Raw genomic sequence first — 22,211 nt, 5'->3', positions numbered from 1 at the left:
TGCACTTTTTAGAACATTTTTCTTCTAGACATATTAAAACATATAAGCCTTATGAAAACATACAGTAAATTGAATATGAACAAATACTGTTTTGCAGGACACAAATGAGTCCTGAAACCATGAGGAGAAAAAAATTACCTCTGTAGCTTTGTCTCTCAGCAAAAAATCCCAGCACACATAGCTGAATTATTCTTTCACTAGTTTATTTACAGTGTATATTAATGACATGACAAACAGTTTTGTTTTTACACAATAAAGCTTTTCAAGTGTCTGAAAAATAAAAAGTGTAAAATAAATATACAATAATGAAATGCACAGAACAAACCTTCTCATCTGGGAACAAAAGTTACCTCTACTACCATTAGTCCAAAAACAGACCTATAATCCATGCATAAGAATATTTCATTTCCAAGCTTTATAATCACACGGAGACATTACATCAGTCTGTATGTAATTAGATGTAGCATATGTGAATGGAGTATGTTTGCAGCAGACACCTACACCACCTGCTAAGGGTTGCGATGCTAAAACACAGGCTGTGAGCAGAACAGGGAGAGGAATGTCTACGCAATGGATAAAGCGAAGGTGAAACCATCTGAAACCTTCTTAACAGTTGCACTTGTTCACAGCACGAGCAAGAACCGTACCAAACCGCCCCCAAAAATATTTTATTTACACATATTACACATTTACACATACGAAAAAAGGCGGGAAAACAGCATCATATCCACAAACTGGTGGCAGAGGGACAGTTTGTGGTATACAGTGTATTTGACTAGCAGTTGTTAAACTGCTCTGTAGGAGAACCTATCAGTCCTATGTTGTCTTACCAGCAAAATGACCTGCATTTACGCTACAACCAACATTCACCATGCCGATATGAATATGGAAAACACACACACACACACACACACACACACACACACACACACACACACACACACACACACACACACACACACACACACACACACACACACACACACACACACACACACACGTGCACAGTCAGCAGCCTCAGCCAGATGCCCCTCAGAACAATGGAGCAGTGTGGGAAGAGAGGGAGAGAGAAGCCAGGGGGTGAGAGCGTGTGGCCGGGATCTTCCCAACTCAGTCACCATGGAAGTGACGCTTCCGCCGGAGGAAGCAGCTGGATACAAAGGACAGACACTGGGACAGGGAGAGAGAGAGAGCGAGAGAGAGAGAGAGAGAGAGAGAGAGAGAGAGAGAGAGAGAGAGAGAGAGAGAGAGAGAGAGAGAGTGTCCGGTGTACGGACTACTGATGTAACAGCTTAACTACCTGGCATAGTCTGAATCACTTAGTCTGTGGCCCATGTTCTTGAGATTCCAATGAACTCTCAATCTTTCATACAGGAGTGCTCTTTTCCCATTGGCAGGTCAACAAGGAATGAGAATCCCATTGGTTCTCCCTCAGAACAGCTACCTCCCCATTGGCTGATCCACTGAGATGTCTCCCATGGGCTGTTCCTGTGGAGAGCACGTCTGCATTGGCACAGCCATTTCTAAGCAGCAGTAGCTTCCTATTGGCTCCTTCTTTAACAGCAAGATTCTCATTGGCAAAAGAGTGGATCATCCTAAACTATGTATTGACTGTGAGGCACAACAGTAGGTGTATGAACAATGTAACCGTCTGAATGCTGATTGTAGGTAGCCATGACAACCATTGTATCATGTACAACTGTATCATGTATTACTGTTGTATCTTTGGTTTGTCACCAGACACAAACACCTAGTAAAGCCTAACTCTAAATTTAGTAGTAATTTAGTAGATGTACTAAATTTAACTTCAAGTCTTAGAAAGTCCTCAGAAAGTTGTTAATCATGTCCATGACTAGAAATGAAGAACAATATAACAAGTATATCCAAAACTGAAAATGTAAATTACAGTATAGTGTCTTACAGCATTAAGCTTCAGTAAAAACAGTACAAAAGTACAAATGTATTACTTTACCATTCTGAGAAAACCTGGAATTGTTTAAGGTGGAGTTTGTCAAGACTCTGTGCTGTTAAAAATGCAGCCAATGCTACAAAAAAACTACTGAATTCTGTAATGAACCCTAAACTGTGAAACAGATGCCCAAAACACCTACAAACGCATAAGACCAAAGCTCTTCCGCTTAATGACTTGATTTTTGCTCAACTAAATCATATTTGGTTTTCAAAAATTCACGCAACACATAACAGGATCCTTCATATAAACCAAGCATAATACTGATTTTGCAGCTGAAATGTTACTGAACACAGAAAAGTGTGAAAGTAAACAGAACAAAAAAATAGAATGAAAACGAAAACTGTAGCATCTTTTCCACTTCAGCAGTCCGAGATGAACTTTACATTTGTGTCAATGAAAGTCATATTGAATATATAAAAAAAGAATTACAATAACAGATTCTAGAAATCCAAACATGAAACTAATACGAATCTGATATTTTCTTTACACTGTAACTGAAAGAACAGAAAAAAATCTCACAAACTAACTGATGAATGAAAAGATTCTGAGAGTGAAGTAACCATATTTGGTTTCTGCAGCTATCAGGTCCTCGTAATCCTGCGTAGATGCTGGCTAAGCCCGTCCGACCAGCCGCTGCACAAACACGGTTCTTGGACAAGGTAAACCCCAGCATGCAACTGAAAGGAGGTGCCACCAGTGATGGACACATCAGTCGTCAACACTGTGTATCAGCTCTGAACATACATGGTCTTCCACCACTGCACTCCAGCACTTGTTAATGAAGGAAGAAGGCCTATGACCCCCAGCCTATGAGTGAAGATGTGCTACACATGAGAAGCTCCATCTTCGGTACCTGTGCGGAGTTAAAAGTCGTACCATGGTAAAACCAGGGCCTGCTGGGCAGACGTGAAGGTGCCTCGGTCAACCATATTGGATTTTAAGGAACAAACTACAATCTTGTCTTTAAAACTCAATGTCCCATGATCCCACTGTCCCTTTGACAGGTGGGTGCACTATGAACATCTGTGAAGGAAAAGAATGTGAAGACGATACAAATGCTTTCTTGGGGGTCACTGGTTCCACCCTAGCCCTTGCAATGCTACACTGACCAAGGATCTGTCCGTAGGACAGGACGTTTCGATGGTTGGTGATCCTGACACGCTCAGCACACGTTGGAAGGAGCTTTTGGTGATCGGCGTATCTGCATTGGCCCCTCCCCCTCCAGAAAGATGTGATCGCCGCATAGCAGAGGCTGGGTGGGGTTTCCATGGTTGCTTCTGGATGAGCTGAGGCGCGAGGCCTGAGACATGGACTCATCACGGGGCGCAGGCAGCACAGGCAGCCTGGAGCTGAAGTTCAGATAGATCTGTAGGATGGGGAAGAAGAACGGAGTTATCACCTGCCTATGTGTGTGTGTGTGTGTGGGTGGGTGGTTGTGTGTGTGTGTGTGTCTATGTGTGTGTGTGTGTGGGTGGGTGTGTGTGTGTGTGTGTGTCTATGTGTGTGTGTGTGTGTGTGTGTGTGTGTGTGTGTGTGTGTGTGTGTGTGTGTGTGTGTGTGTGCGGGTGGAGTGACGTACATGCTTGGTACTGTCTGAGATTTGCTGTTCGATCGTCTCTACTATCTTGCCAAAACAGGGCCTCTTAAAGGGTTTTACATCCCAGCATGACTGCATGATTTCATACCTGAAAAACAACAGCACCATAACTAGTAAACACACACACACACACACACACACACACACACACACACACACACACACACACACACACGCGCACACATGCACACACTCTCTCTCTTACATTTCATTTGGAGCAAACTCAGGTGAGTCCATTCGGTATCCATCCTTGATCATTTTGTAGAATTTGGAGTCCACAGGCATCCCTGGATAAGGACTACTCCCTGGGAAGAAGCAGACATAACACAAGGTCAGCTCCTCCTTCATCCCCCCAAACAATTGTGTCTTCTCATCTTCTTCTATGCTTCAACTGTTCCCCTGAAAGAATTTGCAGTACTTTTACAAAAGACCAGGAAATAGGAAATGACCATTATTCAGGATGACCTGTTAGAATATCTCATGTTTCACAAATGTGCGCTATGCAATATGTGCTATAACGTGCATGTTCAAGCACACGTTCTGTGGTGTAGAATTGAGCCGTACCCAAGGAGAAGATCTCCCACAGCAAGATGCCATAAGACCAGACGTCGCTCTCAAACGTGTACACACACTCGAAGATGCTCTCAGGAGACATCCACTTCACCGGGAGACGGGCCTGCAGACAGAGCACGAAAGTTCCAGTAGTCCATGATAGTGCATGTGATGGACTGTGTCCCATTTAGTGACTTTTAAACATCTAAAACATTTATAATATCTTTAATTTTAAATCTACATATTTAATGACCGAATCATGAATGCAAACCCACAGACTTTTCAAATGCTGGAGTGTCAAAGAGAAGGTTCCAGAAGTTTGCTTCATGAAACTCATGATAAAACTCATATGGAGTTCCACACACACACATGCACATGAAGAGAAACATAACACATTAAGTTACAATATATCAGATTACTCTTTCCTTGGTTTGAATCCAAGGTCTAGTACATTTTGACTTGCAAATGTACAAGCTACTTTCTACACTCTTCCAGGGAATGTTTTGCATGCTGAACTACAGCTCAGGTGCACCTGGTGACTTCTTCTGCAGTCTGTTCCTTGAAATGGTGGTTAAAGTACCTAAAATCCTTTATACATATTGTGAGCTCCTAATCCTAATCTTTAATTAATGTTACATTCTATTCCACTTTCAATTCTTTTGTCCTACTGAATTTCCTACTGAATACTGATATTTTTAACACTTTTTAAAGTGAAATAGAATTATGTTGTATTGTTTCTATGGAAATATAACATATAAAACCAGACGCAGAGAACTATATTTTAGTTGCAAAAACAAATAATAGGTCAGAGAACCTCTTGATCCATTGAATCAGGACACATGACTGATCCTAGATTAGCTTTGATCCATTACAAAACACAGGAACTCACATTGCCTTTCACCACGTAGTTGGAGTCAGTAGTGATGTCACGGGCCAGTCCAAAGTCACAGATCTTCGCTACTCTCCCCTGTGTGAGGAGAATGTTTCTGGCTGCCAGGTCCCTGTGAATACACTGAACAAACACACACACACACACACACACACACACACACACACACACACACACACACACACACACACACACACACACACACACACACACACACACACATACAGAGACCTCAATATAGACCGGAGAAACATTCCAGATATGTTATGACACAATGTAACAGGCTGACACAAAGTCATTAGGACAGATTAGCCAGGCCAACTCCTTGCACTGTAGTGCTATAATATACATACAAACATTACCTTAACCTTAGGTATAATTTTACAAAACCAACATTTAATGGATTCTAATATTCCTCGGTTGCTCTCACAAACACAAGCTAAACCACAAAACCCCAAGCACTCTAAAGCCCCAAGCACAAACTGACACTCAGCACATAAGAGGCGCTTTTCCGAGAGACCACAGAACCACGCTCCTGAAGAACCTCAGAACCACTCTCCTGAAGAGCCTCAGAACCATGCTCCTGGAGAACCTCAGAACCACTCTCCTGAAGAACCTCAGAACCATGCTCCTGGAGAACCTCAGAACCACTCTCCTGAAGAACCTCAGAACCACGCTCCTGAAGAACCTCAGAACCATGCTCCTGGAGAACCTCAGAACCATGCTCCTGGAGAACCTCAGACGTGCACAAGCAGCACATGAACTCTCACCACAGCTGCTCTCAGAAGACCATTTTATTAAGCAGTTAAAGCTCTTTGAAGACTTGTTAAAAGCCTGTAAAGATGCAGAATCCAAACGTGTTAGGCAGCTGGTGGCTCTCTAAGCGAGTGTCATGTTCTCCTGCGTGTGTCTGTTTGTGTGTGTGTGTGTTATTGTGTTTATTATTGTGTTTATTGCTGATTATTTTCTATAAATACTTCGATTCATTTGGACATTTCTTGAAGACAAATATGTAGTTTTGAGGGGTTATTTAGGCATTTGTATAAAAGCAATATTAAGAAAAAAAACCAAAATAGTCTTGTAGAAGGAGTAGAGTAAGGTGATACAGGAGCGTGCGTCTTTTGACATTCTTGTAAATGTGTGCTGGTATGCTTGTCAACATGTGTGCTTGTGTGTTAGCAGCTGTAAGGTGAACCTTGACTGGACAGTCAGGAGGTAAAATGTGATACCAGAGCTTTGTGCACAAGAGAAGTGGTATCATATTACTTCTACAGGAGAGGAGTTGAGACAGGAGGAGAGGATGTGAGACATGAGGAGAGGAGTTGAGACAGGAGGAGAGGACGTGAGACAGGAGGAGAGGACGTGAGACAGGAGAGGATGAGGTCACACAGGAGGCGAGTTGAAACAGGATGAGAGGAGGTCATACAGGAAGAGAGGAGTTGAAACAGGAGGAGTGGAGGTGAGACAGGAGGAGAGGAGGTGAGACAGGAGGAGAGGAGGTGAGACAGGAGGAGAGGAGGTGAGACAGGAGGAGTGGAGGTGAGACAGGAAGAGAGGAGGTTAGACAGGAGGAGAGGAGGTCACACAGGAGGAGTGGAGGTGAGACAGGAGGAGAGGAGGTTAGACAGGAGGAGAGGAGGTCACACAGGAGGAGAGCAGAGTGTCCTACATTTCTGGATGCCAAGAAGTCCATTCCCTTAGCAACTTGGTAGGAGAAACTGAGAAGATCCTCGGTGTCCAGAGTCAGGCCATCCTCCTGCAGAATCTCAGTGACCACCTCACAGTCACTGTATGAGCCACCGCCTGAGAGAGAGAGAGACAGGGAGAGGAAGCCGCTCTAAAGATCTGTGATACTATACACCACACAAGTTCTCTCAAAACATATGTAGGAGGAGAAGAGAAGAGAAGTGTCGAGCCCATAATCATGTACATGTACTGTACCTTTATGGACTGAACGTTTATCAAAGATCACAGCTCCCATTACCGAAGGTCTCATGGTCATATAGCCATTTCTGCCTTCCCTGCAAGCAAAACCATTTAAAAAAATGTTTTAAATGTGCTTCACCGATAAAGTGTACGTTCACCAAAACAAAACGTTTTAGGCGTGAGTGCTATATGTGAGTCTCACCCTAACTCCGGCTGTAACATAACATTTCTGTAGTAACAGTCCTCGCCTGCTCTGGAACAGAAGAAAGAATCGCGCTTTCGACGGAGGAAGTTCAGCAAGTCCCCAAAGCAACAGTACTCGGTTATCACCAGAGTTGGACCTGCGGAAAAACGTAATCAGAATGAAATGTCATCAGAGTGAAATAGATCATCAGAGTGAAATAGATCATCAGAGTAAAACATCATCAGAGTGAAATAGATCATCAGAGTGAAACATATCATCAGAGTGATGATTTATTTGATCTCTTAAGCCCCATAAACCCTTTTCTCCAGTTATTTATTAATATGTTAGTTCTGCCATGGATCTCCCTCTCCCTCTCACCTCCAACAGTGCAGGCTCCCAGTAAGTTGACAATGTTTATGTGGTTACCAAGGTAACTGAGCACCTTCAGCTCTGACATCAGAGCCTCTTTCTCCGTAGCATGGGCACTTGCTGGAGCACAAGTAAACAATAAACAAATAAACATGAATACAAATAAAATATTGAAGAACATACAAAAATCACAATCTCTTGTGAGAGAGATGTCCAAATCAACAGGTGGATAATTAGGTGGATTAGTGATAGGTCTTTACATAAGAGTCAAACATCTTCAGAAGTCTGACCCATAAGATGAAATTGCTCTTATGAATGGGTGGATTTTATTGTAAGTGACTGAAAGTTCTGAATGTTCATAAAATACTGTTCTTCCAAAAATCTTTTACGAACATTACGCTACATACTGTATTTTCAACATTACAGCAATAAAGAGGTGAGTTGTGGCCTTAAAACAGAGTCCCGTGTTTCTCCAATGATTTCTGTGGAGTACTCTAACCTGATCTTTTCGTGAGAAGCAGTCAGTCTTGAGTTTTTAGAATTGAAGCTCTTAACATTAAACCTCTCAAAGACAGTCAATCTAAACACTCTGCCCAGCTGCTTTATTTACCAGACAAGTTGTTACATTTGCTAGTATGTGTGTGTGTGTGTGTGTGTGTGTGTGTGTGTGTGTGTGTGTGTGTGTGTGTGTGTGTGTGTGTGTGTGTGTGTGTTCATGAGTAACCACTACAAAATAAAATCCCCCTAGTGAATGGTGAAATGTTGAATGGATACACCGTTTTACTTCCTGGTTCTTGTTTTGCCCTCTTTTTTTTGCTGAACTTACGTTTGAGCATTTTGACGGCCACGGTCATCACCGTGTCAGCCTTAGACATGCCATAAGCTGTGGCCTCCACCACCTTCCCGAATGCTCCTGATCCCAGAGTTTTCCCTGTGGACACATTTCAAAGTGATATTCCTGAATTACACACCAGAACACTGACCTGAGATCAGTAAGCAGTACATTTTACCATCCTTACTGTTACCACTTCTCAAATGACAAATTCTGACAGTTAAGCAGGCAATGCATTCTTTGTAAGTTGGAGATGGTGTCATACTTCTAAATCAAATGGGTAATGATGGTGTGTGGCACTGAAACCACCTTTCTGGTCAGGAATTCTATCATAGACAAGTGGAGTAAGGTACTGAGAAACTGCTTCAAATCCACAGCTGCTTCAAATCAGCCTCAGGGCTGTGGCAGGGGAGAATCACACAGCCTATCTACAGCGAGCTGTGGAGACGGTCGACCGAAGCCTGACTGACCGAAGCGTAGCTTGTCTCGAGGAAACTCCCACTGGTGATCATACGGAAGCTGGGTAGGGTCAATATACACATAGTTGTTGCCATGGATTCCCTCGATGACCTTCCATTGTATCTGGTATTTTGGTTTCTGAAGGAGATGAGAGATAAGGATTTGGAGGAGGAGACAGAGCAAGACATAAAACAAGAGATGACAAACCCAAACACTCAGCTATGCAGAGAGCAGATGGGCTGAAATCCCATGTTCATATCTCGACAGCAGCCAATAAAATGATTTATTCAATGGGAATTTTTTTGTTTTCCTTAAAAGTTAACGTATTTTCAACGGACTGCAAGGGTTATGTGTGCGCGTGTGTTTGTGTATGTATGCTAGCATGTGTGTATAGAAGCAACTACGCCCTCTGAGTAACAGATTAGACTGATAGAGCCTGTGATGCAGTGCCAAACAAAGTGAAGGGTGAGTACACTTTAGCTCAGCTCTGGTGGGAAGCAGGAGGGCGGCTCACAAAACAACAGAACTGAGGTTTTAGGGAGAGCATAGACACACACGGGGCCACACGGGGCCACACGGGGCCACACGGGGACACACAGGGCCACACAGGGCCACGTGTTTCTGGCTGTGGAGAAGTGTCCTACCTGTATGTACTTGTAGGCCAGAACAAACAGGATGAGGAGGAGGACGACCGCTGCAGACGAGAAACCAATCAGCAACGGAGTGAAGAGCTCGTGAGGGACAGTGCGCTCTGGAGGAGAGAGAAAGAGAGAGAGAGAGAGAGAGAGAGAGAGAGAGAGAGAGAGAGAGAGAGAAGAGAGAGAGAGAAAGAGAGGGAGAGAGAGAGAAAGAGAGGGAGGGAGAGAGAGAGATAGAGAGAGAGAAGGAGATAGAGAGAGGGGGCAGACAGAGGGAGAGAGAGAGAGGGGGCAGACAGACAGAGAGAGAGAGAGAGAAAGAGAGAGTGGGGGGAGACAGAGGGAGAGAGAGATGGGGCAGACAGTGTGTGTGAGAGAGAGAGAGAGTAGACAGACAGAGGGAGAGAGAGAGAGAAAGAGATAAAGAGAGAGAAGGGGGCAGACAGAGGGAGAGAGAAGATTAGGACCCTCCTGACAAACAGGAGTCAACACGTACGTCTAGGAAAATGTACATTAGATCCCCGAACTCTCGGTACTGGAGTTCCACAAGGTTATTTTTTCACCTCTTCTCTCATATCTACACACCAATGACATTTACAGATGACGCCACATATTTTTGTTATCAATCTGCAGAATCCTGTAATATCTACTCTTCTATTTTACACTACTAATTTCTGTCCTGTACTTTATTGTTCTTTAGTTAAAAAATAAATTTACAGTAGCAATCACAAACACAAATTCCTATATCTGTAACATATGAAATCAAATTGTTTATTGTGTGTGTGTGTGTGTGTGTGTGTGTGTGTGTGTGTGTGTGTGTGTGTGTGTATGCATGGTGTGGGTGGAGGTGTGTGTATGTGTGCGTGTGTGTGTGTGTGTGTGTGTAGGTGGGGGGGTATTGTTTTTCTGCTTTGTACTCCGAGGTGCAATAAGCTCTTTAGCCATAAGAAGCTTTCTTTCCATTTCAAATGAGAGAATGCAGACTCTGCAGGATGTAATCCCCTGTAAAGCTGCCACTGGCATTCACCACCCAGTCCTGCGTCCCTCCCTCTCTAACACTCTAACCGTTAGCGCATGGTGTCCAAAACACAGGTCCCTGTGAGTCATTCTCTTTAGGCAGCACACACACACACACACACACACACACACACACACACACACACACACACACACACACACAGTGTCCATGACATGCCAGCTTGAAACACAGAAGGCTAAACGAGTTAGCCTTGCATCACTCAACAAGCATTCCTGCTGGTGAAGGGACTCGAGCACACCCCCCATCCACCCTCCACCCACCCCCACCTCCACACTTCACCCCCCAAACCATCCCTCTTCACTCTGTAAAACTCGACGAAGGCATTTCTCTCCATGTCACTCCACTGATGTTTGCTAACATGTGAAGAATGCACAGGGGGCACCATCACCGCTCCCTCCACCCACTCCCATCCCCCACCAAAATAAAGCTACAGGATAATCCCCTACAGTTGTTGATGCTGCACTGACAAAAGACAATAAACATTACAGACAACACACCTCTGGGCCTCTGTTTATATAACACTCTGCTTTAATCCTTCTACAGGTTACTTCCAAGCAAGGCAGCATTTTGCCAACAGTGGAACTGAAGGGTAGAAGCAGATGAAGAGCAGCCCTGGAGATACACGGTACAGGCGACAGGTGAGGGAGGAGAGCGGAGATTTGGACGGGCTCCCCTGCCAAGATGCTGTGTAATGATTCGGGAACCAGGAGCAGATGGGGCCAAGAAATGTGTGACAGCTGCTGCTTCCCGAGTCACGCGAGACAGAAAAGACAGACAGGCAGCCTTAGTGGGAGAGACAGACAGGCAGACTTGGTGGGAGAGACAGACAGGTGGACTTGGTGGGAGAGACATACAGGCAGCCTTAGTGGGAGAGACAGACAAGCAGACTTGGTGGGAGAGACAGACAGGCAGACTTAGTGGGAGAGACAGACAGGCAACCTTAGTGGGAGAGACAGACAGGCAGACTTAGTGGGAGAGACAGACAGGCAGACTTAGTGAGAGAGACAGACAGGCAGACATACTGTAGTGGGAGAGACAGACAGGCAGATTTAGTGGGAGAGACAGACAGGCAGACATAGTGGGAGTGACAGACAGGCAGACATAGTGGGAGAGACAGTCGGGCAGACTTGGTGGGAGAGACAGACAGGCAGACGTAGTGGGAGAGACAGACAGGAAGACTTGGTGGGAGAGACAGACAGGCAGACGTAGTGGGAGAGACAGACAGGCAGATGTAGTGGGAGAGACAGACAGGCAGACTTGGTGGGAGAGACAGACAGGCAGACGTAGTGGGAGAGACAGAGGAAGAAGAGAGCCAACCAGCGAAGCATGACCTCTGGAAAACAAACAAAAGTAACAAGTGGGACGGAATAAAGGCCTCGGTGAGGGAGTTCTGAGTCCCGAGGAAGTGCTGACAGTGACCCCAGTGTTTTGGTTTAGTTTTATCTGAGACATTAAACCTAAAAAAAGATGTCTGTTTGTGCAGGACAGACCCAAAGCAGTAACTTAACCTAAATTATGCTAATGCAAATATCAAGGCCGTTTTTCAAGGCCACGTCAAATGTTCTATATCAAGTATGAAAATACCTTTGCATAATCTTTCGTTCTGGAGAGACAGTTCTTGCTTGTATGTGAGTGCACAGAATTCACATTTGCATTCTGTTTAAATGTTCATGACCAAATAAGTTAGCATGAATTTATTTGCATTATTCTGTACATAATCTAGTGTGAGCGTCCGGGAAAACAAACTTTTAACAAAGAAAGGTTTCTGGTGAAGAGAGGGCTATATCACGCTCACCACCACCCCAGGAGCATACCGCACGGTTGGGTGTGTGTGCATGTGTGTGCTCCTACTCACCGCTGATAGAGAACAGTGTGTAGACAATCTCTCCGTCAGCGGAGGCCAGACACTCAAGGGTGGGGTAATTGCTTTTGGTGATGTTCAGGCGACTCTCCACTGCTCCCTTCCCAAAGGGGGGGTTGGTCATGGTTACTGTGACGACGTCTTCTTCCTCTTGGGTGGCATTCAACAAATTAGAACACCTGTGGTGTCACATAACATCCCCTTTCAGTGGAGCTTTCAACAATCACAGAAATGCCGTGCTGGACATTAGAAGCAGAATGTATATGCTGTAATCAAAAGCATGATGTGACATTTAAAAAATGCATACTGTCCTTTTTATCAGCACACGCCAACATGTGCCACAATGTACATGGAGAACACCAGGATCAAAGTCGGAAAGCCTGATGATAATTAAATGACAACATGGCTGTTGCACTTTAGGTATGTGGAGTCAATGTGGTGTTTGTGGTTTTTTAGTGATTCCTAAAAAGTGAAATGTATGTTTGGCAAAAAACACCACCCTTCAGAAGGAGTTTCCAATTTGGAGTTATTTGGAGTTATTTGTATTTGGAGTTTCCAATTATGAGCCCCAAAACATTCCTCTTCATGTCTTATCATTTTTCACAATACTCATATTCACATTACTCATGTTTCACAATACCCATTTATTCCCTTTTCTTATGGTGTTCCACAAGTACTGATGCTCAGTCCGATTTTGTTATGTGTAAATTCTTTTTGCTTTTGCACGCAAACTCTTACTTGTGTTTTTACTACAGTGGGGGGAGGTGATTTCAGTGTACCAAAGGTTGGTATGGCAAATGAGTGGGTGTTTACCTGGCATAAGGCTGATCACAGTAATACCATGTGATCTGAGGTGTAGGATAACCCTCAGCCACGCATCGCACCTGTCCATCAACAGGCCAATCATATAACACAATTTCTGGTTTACCTAGATATAAAAGCAAGGCCGGTGGTTAACTGTTTATCTTAGTAAGTAGGACAGACATTTTCAGATTTACAGGCGTTTTCTTCCATTCAAACTTGTTGACACATCAGATGTAGTCATCAGTACAAACTGAAAGATTTGGAGCAAAATGTGAGCAATCAAAATCATTTAATCAGTAACAATTCACTCTGCCTGAAGTTCAGCATTATAATGAATGGCTTGGCAAAGACTTCACATATTTGCAAAGCTTAAGTGTGATTCTCTGTTGCCTTTCTTTATTTGTTCTGTGTTGGACAGTCATGAGTTTATGGTCTGAATTCAACGTTTAACAGTTAATGATAATGTTCAGACAATGCAGTGACAAACAAAGCAAGAGAATGCTGAGAATTCACCAGATTAATTAAAACCCAGCACTCCTTATATATGTCAAAATATTTTTTCTTTTGAGTTGAGTAGATTAACTTACTTATGACATGAACTTCAAACTTTTGATGGATAGTCACATCACTGTTTGAAGCCATAAAGGTGTAGACACCACTCTCCGATACTTTTAAACGCACTAGCCTCAGATCACTGCTATAACTGTTGAGAAAAACCACAAGAAATATCCCTCATCTGCATCATATTTTAAATGTTAGCAAATTAAAAAACAACAGAACAGACCAATCCTAAGGAGTAATCGTGACAACCCATTTCTAGTCACAGCAATGTAGCATAGCACAACATAACATAGCATAGGATCAGTGTATCCTATCACTGCCCAGATTTTTCATTGACGTATGAATCCAGGATAATGACCTAGCATGTATGTGTGTACAGACACATGCATGTTTGTGTGTGTGCACGAGCGCCTCCATTTGTGTATATGTAAACATGGGCCTCAGCGTACCTGTGTGCCTCTGAGTGTGTGCTGATGACATGGTCAGTTGTGTTGCTGAGATAGCGTCCATTGTAGCTCCAGGAGAAAACATGTGGTTCGGGGTATGCCTCCATTGTTGCACGCAGAGAAAGGCTCTCTCCTTCTCTCACTCTCCAAGTGACATTTTCTACACGTGTCAGGTTAATAAATCCCCTACCTGAGAGACACACATACACACACACACATGCACATTAGATCTGGAAATATCAAAGTGTCCAGTGGGGAGAGACAGTACATCTACATTGCGGTGTTGAAGCTTTAAACTCCTGTGCCACAGTGTGTAACAATACAGTCACCAATGGGAGACACTGTCCTATGGGGGGCACTCATGAGAGTTTAAATATGCAACAAATAAATAATAATACAGCATAAAGGACTCAGCAAAATGGGCATTTGAACATCTCTGGCATTGTCATGTACACTGAGCCTGACAGGCCATCTTACTGTAGACTTCCACCCAGACTGCTTTCTCACTGGTCCCCTTGGTGTTCTCGGCTTGGCAGCGGTAACTTCCGGAATCCCGCACCGACACCGTCGCTATGATGAGGGTTGCCATGCGATTGTGGGACACGGGTTCCGTAGACAGATGAGAGCTTTGCTGTACAGATGCTATCTGTCGAGATACGACAACGAACCATGCAAGTCACAGACTCTGAAAAGTATAATTATATACACCATTATAATTACACCTTGGAGCTTGGATAATAGGAACCTAACAGAAAGGGCTCCTCTCCTGGTTTGTCATTTAAGAACAACAAATGTGTAATTCTAGGCCTATTGCATGTGTAAGGCTGCTTTGATGTTAATGGTGTGCAAAGCTGCAAATTCTTACCACTCCAGGCGGGGGAAACCAGTTGACCTTGATGTCACTGTTGACATTGGAGGTGGAGCAGGTGAGGGTAAGTCTCTGGCCCTGGGTCAGAAGCACCCTGTCGGGCTCCTGCAGGGCTACGGGTGGAGGCCCTTCTGGAACTGACACCAAACAAACACAACACACGCGCATACCAAAGTTGACCCGACAGGGCGAAACTGCAGCGGCGTGTTTTGACCAGGAGAGGTGAAAACAACACAACAGAATTTTCCCTTCGAGTGTCCTCTCTCACCTGGTCGCACGTTGAGTTTATATTCCGTAGACTGCACTGTCTTTCCGTTCAGTGATCCCATGCAGATGTAGCATCCCTCGTAGGTGAGGCGAACGTTGGCGACTGCCACACCCGTCACGGTGCTGGCAGTGTACCGCATCCCCGCGGGGAGGGGGTGTCCTTCACACGTCTCCAGGCGCAGGTCCGCCAGGCTGGGGTCAGTGGCCAGGCACGGGATGGAGGCGATGGCACCGGACCCTGCCACGATGTCCGTGATGATGGGCACTCTGAAGGCGTTTTTAGGATCTGCTGAGAGGAAGGCTAAATCAAGAACCAATGAAACACAACCGAGGAGCTTAGATTAAGACATGACAGTGCATTACGAGAGACACAGAGAGACAAGTGGGGGAGCCAGAATGAGAGGGACACACAAAGAGAAGACAGGGACACAGAGAGCATGAGGTGGATTTCAGTACAAGAGTGAGTGTGGGTATCGTCAAACACACAACACGACGAGCAGTTGCCTATAACAGTATCCTGCTGCCTCTATCTGATGGCACTTGCCTGGCCATGTCCTTTGATCTTATCTTAATTTCATATCACAGTGGGGTCAGAATCTTGATTCATGCTACCACAAAAACTAGAAGAAAATCTTCACAAGGATGTTTTGGGGGGAAAAAACCTTCCCAGAAACTTTGGAGGGCAATATTGTACCAGGATAAAAACGCAAGCATTTTGTAGAGTATAGCACATTTCTGCTTTCTCTGGGGTGTTAGTTTGCTGCTTGACTCATGGGGTTTTGTGTGTGAGAATCTCTGAGCCAATCTGAACTCCCCTTACCTTTAACAAACACGTAGATGGAGCTCTTTTCTCCTGATTTCTCCTCTAGGCAAATGTATCGGCCTCTGTGAAGCTGTTGGGCGTGTTCCACCCGGATGATTGACACCTCGCCGCTCCTGTGCTCCTCCCTGGGCGGCGACCGTGGCCGATCCTCCCGGTGCCATCGCACTGGCCCGTTACCCTGGCAACGCAGTACCAACATGTCGTTCTGCTTAACCGTGAGCTCAGGTCCATCCGGGGAAATGAGAGGCCCGGTACTGCCTGATTAAAAATACAACAAAACAAAAGAGTTACTTTACTTCTGACATCGCCTGTGTGCACAGAATTAAGTTTTGCACTACAGCAAACAGTTTGTACTACAACACTCAGGTGCACATTTACCCCGAGAACTCCATGACATGTTAAAGGGCAAAAGGACCGCATGCTAAACCATCTGTTAACCCTTGGCATGTCCTCTGAAACACCACACAGTGCACAGGGATGGAGTAGCTCTCCACCAAACATCCGCCTGTGTCATGAGTGTGCGGGCTGCTTCAGAGGAGCAGAGGAGGCCCGACCTTCACGCCATACAACACTTATCGCTTTGATCAAAACAACGCGTGCGTGTCTCTAACCACGTCGCATCAAGAGCTCGCCAGTGTGGTAATATGCTGCAAAGCACAAGTGTAAAAATATAATACGTGCTATGCATGGCAGCACAAGTGCATCATTTTGATCCACACGTGCAGCTCTGTGTTCACTAGACTATACGCAATGCTGCAGACCATCATGGCTCACTTGCAGCAGAGCTGCTCAGGCCGTGGTTTCTCCTGCCCTTCTTGTCATGCAGTGAAGCACGCCGCCTTCACCCCAAGAGAACACTCTTATGTGTGAGTAATATTCCCCAGCGTAGTAAAGTCACAGAGAGAGCTGACGAAGCCACATGACATGACAGATCACCATTCAGCAGCTGACATATTTGCATATTGACTTGATTTTCCCCCAAAGAATTGCCTAAGGCACCCCTAATCTAACCATTCCCTACGTCGCCCCGTAACCGACTGTCACGCGGTGACATGCATCTCTCCGTGACCACTGGCAGCTTACTACTTGTTTTAATGCACCGTATGCCGTCGCCATGGCAAGTGCAACTCACGGTGAACAAGGAAACACGAAAGAATCAAATGTGAGCCAACGGCAGGGCTCCTGGGAGCCGGATCTGAATGTTTGAATAAGGCTTCCATCAGCAGGATAGACAGGCATGTCATAGCAACTTGTGGGGGAGAAAAAAAATGGTTGTTTTCTTTTTGTATGGTAGCAAAGTAAACAGAAGCTTTAGCAACAACCATTTCACGCACAACAGTCTACAGAGAAACAGTTACCTGCTGAGCCCTCACCAGCATGGTCCACTTTAACAGAAAATCCAGTCATGCAGGTGATTTTCAAACAGGAAATGATTTAGTTCGCATTTGCAGTCCACAAGGCACTGCAGGAGTGTGACTAGTCAACAGAAAATAGCGAGGAGAAGAACAGGAAGGAGGGAGGGATGAAATAGAGCAGGGGTACTCAAATAGAAATGATGGCGGGCCACATTTTATTTTTTTTAATCACTGAAGGGGCCGGTTACGGGGGGGGGGGGGGGGGGGGGGGTGGCTGTGAACGTAAACTGTAGACGGGGGGGGGGGTGAACGCATTTGGGCGTCTGCTACGTGTTTGTTGTTGCCATAAAGGCAATCCCCGCAGCGTCTTGAGATCGCGGTGCGCGATTTCAAAATAAGAGCGGATAGCGCGATTGAAAAAAAAAGATTCCTAAAAAAAACACTTTTCAAAACTGCTCGCGAGCCAGAAATAGATAGATAGATACCTATTTGAATATGGGGGAAATAGAGGGAAGAACGGAGCGGTCAGAAAACAGCACAGGTGACTGAACTGCTGAGAGTCTGAGGGTTGCGCTGTTTTACTTTAACCCTGCTTTGCCAAAGCTGTAAATACCAATAAAGCTTACTGAAATTGAATGAATTACAAAATTGAGAGAGAGAGAGAGAGAGAAAGAGGGAGAGAGAGAGATGACATTACAGTAAGAAAGGAGTAACTGAATGTATTAAAATATCTGCGCGTTTTTAACTGCCACACTGTTAGAGAAAACAATCAAATTGTATCCTAAACCAATCTAACTAAACTTTATATTCACTTATTTGTTCATTGATTCATTCATTTTATTATTTTTCTTGTCCTGGGTGTGAGAGAGAGACAGAGAGAGGGAGGGGTAAGACAGAGAGAGACACACACAGAGAGACACAGAGAGAGAGAGACGGTGAGAGAAAAGGAGGGAGGAATGGGGAGAAAGACAGAGGGAATGGTGAGAGAGAAGCAGAGACAGAGAGCAGGGATGTGAGAGAGACAGACAGACAGACAGAGAGGGGTAGGGAGGGGTGCGAGAGGGGCAGAGAATGGGGGGGGGGGGGGGGGGGGGGGGGTGAGAGAGAGACCTCTCTCAGGGAGGCACTGAGAGAGAGAGACCTGCTTCTGGCATGTTTACTCTGGTTTACAGTTCCTGGTTTACAGTAAATGTTCTGTTGTGAGGTCTCAACTCGTCCCTGTAGGCTCTCTCTCTCTTCTAAATGCTTATACGGCCCAGTAATGGTTTTCTGTAAACAATGAATTGTAAAGTTCCCCTAGAGTCACCACAGACCTGGCACCTGTACCACACACTATTTCATTAACAAACCACATGCTGCCAGGACAACTCTATCAGATGACTGGCAGACATCACACGGCTGTGAGGCAGTGACCCATATAATGATGCCATGCATAAAAAAACAACTAAGAATTACTAATGATCATGTCTGTGCAGTTGCTAATGGCAACTTTGTTTTATTTTATCTCGTATGTTTCTTATGCTTATACTGTGCACAGTGTTAATTTTGTTACATAAAACACATTAATATATACATAAAACCAAAATAAATAAACAAATTTAACCGATGCATAAATAAATCCCAAATGTCTTCATCCAAACACCAATCCTGTTTACTTATCTAACCCCAGTACTGTTGTTTAAATGCTTGAACACTTGACAAGCAACCCTGAACAAAGTGATGCCTGCTCAGCAGAACACAACAAACCCAAGAGGTGAAAACACTTTGGCTTGAAGCTCACACTTCTACGGCATAAAAAATAACTTAAGGCAATTATACTCAACCACAGGGAGTAGAAACACACACACACACACACACACACACACACACACACACACACACACACACACACACACACACGCACACACACACACACACACACACACACACACACACACACACACACACACACACACACACACACAGGTGCAGAAGTTTGGTGGTTTGAGTTCACGTTCTGCTTTTGTAATAGCGCCCCATTGACTTTTGGCAGCGAAAGACTTGCTGGAACAGGATCCCCTGCCTGAGGCTCGAAACACGGCGACCTGGCAGAAAAGAGCCAGTTTCCACGAAATCCTTCCACGCAAATTTTTGTACGCCATGAATAATTAAGGGAGAGCTCGCACAGCACAATACAATTAAAGATGCTGGATTCACAGCAATGTCACGCGCACAACAAGCGCTTTGATACGATTCCTTTACAGCACAAGGGGTGCGGGCACACTCAAACACAGACATACACACACGAATGCACGAGCGCGCGCGCGCACAGGGGTAGGGGTGGGGGTGGTGGTGGTGGTGATGGTGGTGGTGGGGGGGATGTAGTGATTCTGCATAATGTTTAAAGAAGAAACAGGTAACCGATCAGACGTTGATTAAACCAATAAAACCGGTGTTTAATATAACAATGGGTGTAGTATACGGGCTGATGAGTGTAAAGTGTATAGTGCAAGACAATTAGACACAGGTACGAAGTGTCTCATAAAAATATACATATAAAGAAAAGCAATTTGAGTTTGTATAGACAACATTCTTGCGCGTGGAAGTCTTGTAATAACTGTATCACTGTCCAGAAGAAACACGCTGGTGCGCGCGCTCTGTTTCTGGTGTCTTTCGCGTTCGGTTTTTTTTAGAGGCGCTCAAACAAACATGAGGATGAGGATGAGACTAGACCACTAGACATTCCCCTTTAATGAAACAGAGTGGTCATCATACAGTATCAACAGCGTCGTTACTTTTGTAAGAAATAAGTAGGTTTTGCCAGAAATTGATTTTCTGAGCGCGCGCTGCAATGCTGCACTTGCTGTGCTGCCGCTGCAAGCACGAGGGGTCGAGGCACGAGCTCGCCCCGGTCCACATACCACAGGATGCCCGCTCAACACATGCGGTCTAACTTATCACGGTACACGTGCATGTCTTTGTCCACAATGACTTTATTGGAACAACGAGTCATCTGACAGGGTCGAGAGCGGCGCACCACCTGTAGCGTCACTGACAGACAAAACCGTAAAACAACCCGACCGCTGCATGCAAAACTGCCTATCCTCTTATTTGCGTTCTTCCAAGAAACCTTTTGGTTAACAAGAGGAATAATGACTGCACAGTTACTGCTTGCCAATTATAATGGATATTCACTAAGCCCTAAGCGAAGAGTAGGATGTGGACATGCGAGTCGAGACACACAGGCTCCTGTTGAGCAAAGTTAATAATAAATCGCGAGACCGTTTACCCAACGGCTCTCCTTTGATTACTGCCACTGTCCTACCTGCAGACCTGTACCTGTATTATTAGCTTAAGATGCAAATAATACACCCCCGTGTATGCCAGTCTTGGTAAAAGTCACTTGCAATTAGCGATAGCCATAATTAAAGTGTTAATTTGTATACCCGATTATTTCCCTTGTATTGTCTCGAGCGTGCCACCGCAGCGCGCGCTGACCTACGCGATGAATTATTGAGAGCAGCGCGAGGAGACGGGCTATGCGTGACGTTGTCACCTACAGTTATGCCCAGCAATATCCAGTTTCTGTAGTCGTTTCCAGTAACCGCGGAAAACCGACGACCCCACGCAGAGAGCTCACTTTGGGGCGCACAGTGAGGCAAATCACTCTGGGCTCAGTAATAACAGTTCGGTTAAACAATGAGATACGAAAACCCGTTAAAGTAATGGTGACGCTCTGAGTGACAGGTTCAAAGAAGCTCGCGCCACCTCACATGGTTAAACATGGTTTAATGTGATGAATGCATACAAATTACTATCACAGAGCAAAATTCGCCGTTAATAACTAACATAGAATATCAGATAAGCTCTTTACAATAAATACCAACAAACCACAGGGTAGGAAAGCCCCGGGAACATTCGTCTGCCACTCAGACAAGACGGTTAAGAGATGTATATTAATTTAACGCTTTCACGAGGACACAGAGTAAAGGGCAGAACGACATCCAACTTTTCCACGTTAGGACGCATTCTGCTTGTAACGAATGAGTTGAGCGCCTCGCCAGACCGCGCGCTTACCTGATTGGAAAAGAAAGTGCGACAGGACGATAATGAGAATCCAGCGAAATTCCATTATTATAATTCCATCTATGTGGAGTAGGTGTGTGTGCGCGCTCGGTAGGATTACTAGTGCCTCGGGACAGTGAGCAGCGAGGCGACGAGTCTAATGGATGCGGTGCGCTCTTAAAGGGCCAGCGCTGTTAACGTAACGGTCATGTGAAGTTAGAAGGCCCTGTGACACTATCAGATAGGCGGGACGCTGCAATCAACAATATGTTAACGTTCCTGGCATACCGGGAGTCCTGACACGTACGACAACGTAATTACACGGTGTTAAAATACTACAGTAAATACCTGTTTGCCTTTACACGCTGATTGATAATAAAATACCTATTATATCCTGGTAATCGTGACGACTGCTTGAGTGATAGGGACATTGTTCTTGCATACAAAGCTTTTATTCTAACAAATAAAAGCTAAGCCGAGAGATGCACGGGCTGCAGGGCGTGTAATTCCTAAAATATGAAGCGATATTATGAGATAAAAAAGACTGCAGTGGGGGATAACGTGGTAGACTGGCCTTCTCACTGAAGCCTGGAGCAGCGCACATCTTTACAAAAGTCAGATCAGTGATCAGGTGTCAACACTCGGCAGCCTGAGGTATAAACGAGACGTATAAAAGTGCGACGACCGTTTTTATTGTGGAATTCCTAAACATCGTAGGCGTAACC

The 22,211-nt window shown here is 44.9% G+C and overlaps 1 protein-coding gene across 4 annotated transcripts; it reads right to left on the bottom strand.

The window, feature by feature from the left end:
• Positions 1 to 182: 182 nt before the first annotated feature.
• On the bottom strand, positions 183 to 21,617 carry kita (KIT proto-oncogene, receptor tyrosine kinase a). 4 transcript variants are annotated; one of them, XM_077017111.1, is made up of 21 exons: positions 21,499 to 21,617; positions 16,085 to 16,345; positions 15,266 to 15,565; positions 14,995 to 15,134; positions 14,607 to 14,775; positions 14,133 to 14,319; positions 13,710 to 13,825; positions 13,132 to 13,246; positions 12,313 to 12,497; positions 9,425 to 9,531; positions 8,792 to 8,918; positions 8,316 to 8,420; positions 7,499 to 7,609; positions 7,139 to 7,277; positions 6,952 to 7,031; positions 6,680 to 6,813; positions 5,011 to 5,133; positions 4,134 to 4,245; positions 3,775 to 3,874; positions 3,552 to 3,657; positions 183 to 3,338 (listed from the first exon to the last, which is right to left on the bottom strand). In XM_077017111.1, the coding sequence occupies exons 1-21, from the start codon at positions 21,551 to 21,553 to the stop codon at positions 3,135 to 3,137; spliced, it is 2,976 nt and encodes a 991-aa protein (XP_076873226.1). In that variant the 5' UTR covers positions 21,554 to 21,617; the 3' UTR covers positions 183 to 3,134. The 4 variants fall into 4 exon arrangements, with proteins under 4 accessions (XP_076873226.1, XP_076873227.1, XP_076873228.1 ...); XM_077017112.1 differs by having other exon boundaries at positions 15,266 to 15,553; XM_077017113.1 differs by having other exon boundaries at positions 15,266 to 15,550.
• Positions 21,618 to 22,211: the final 594 nt, after the last annotated feature.

Source organism: Brachyhypopomus gauderio, chromosome 9 (genome assembly GCF_052324685.1).
Source record: "Brachyhypopomus gauderio isolate BG-103 chromosome 9, BGAUD_0.2, whole genome shotgun sequence".
NCBI classification, from domain to species: domain Eukaryota; kingdom Metazoa; phylum Chordata; class Actinopteri; order Gymnotiformes; family Hypopomidae; genus Brachyhypopomus; species Brachyhypopomus gauderio.
The sequence above is the reverse complement of the archived record's forward strand: the minus strand, read 5'-3'. Positions and strand labels throughout refer to the sequence as shown.

Bases quoted from the DNA above. Each gene is read 5' to 3' on its own strand.
- kita (XM_077017111.1), bottom strand. From the start codon at position 21,553: ATGGAATTTCGCTGGATTCTCATTATCGTCCTGTCGCACTTTCTTTTC. The intron at 16,346-21,498 runs GTAAGCGCGCGG...ATTTTTAATCAG, and splicing joins GCACTTTCTTTTCCAATCAG to GCAGTACCGGGCCTCTCATT. The intron at 14,776-14,994 runs GTAAGAATTTGC...GTATCTCGACAG, and splicing joins GGTTTCCCCCGCCTGGAGTG to ATAGCATCTGTACAGCAAAG.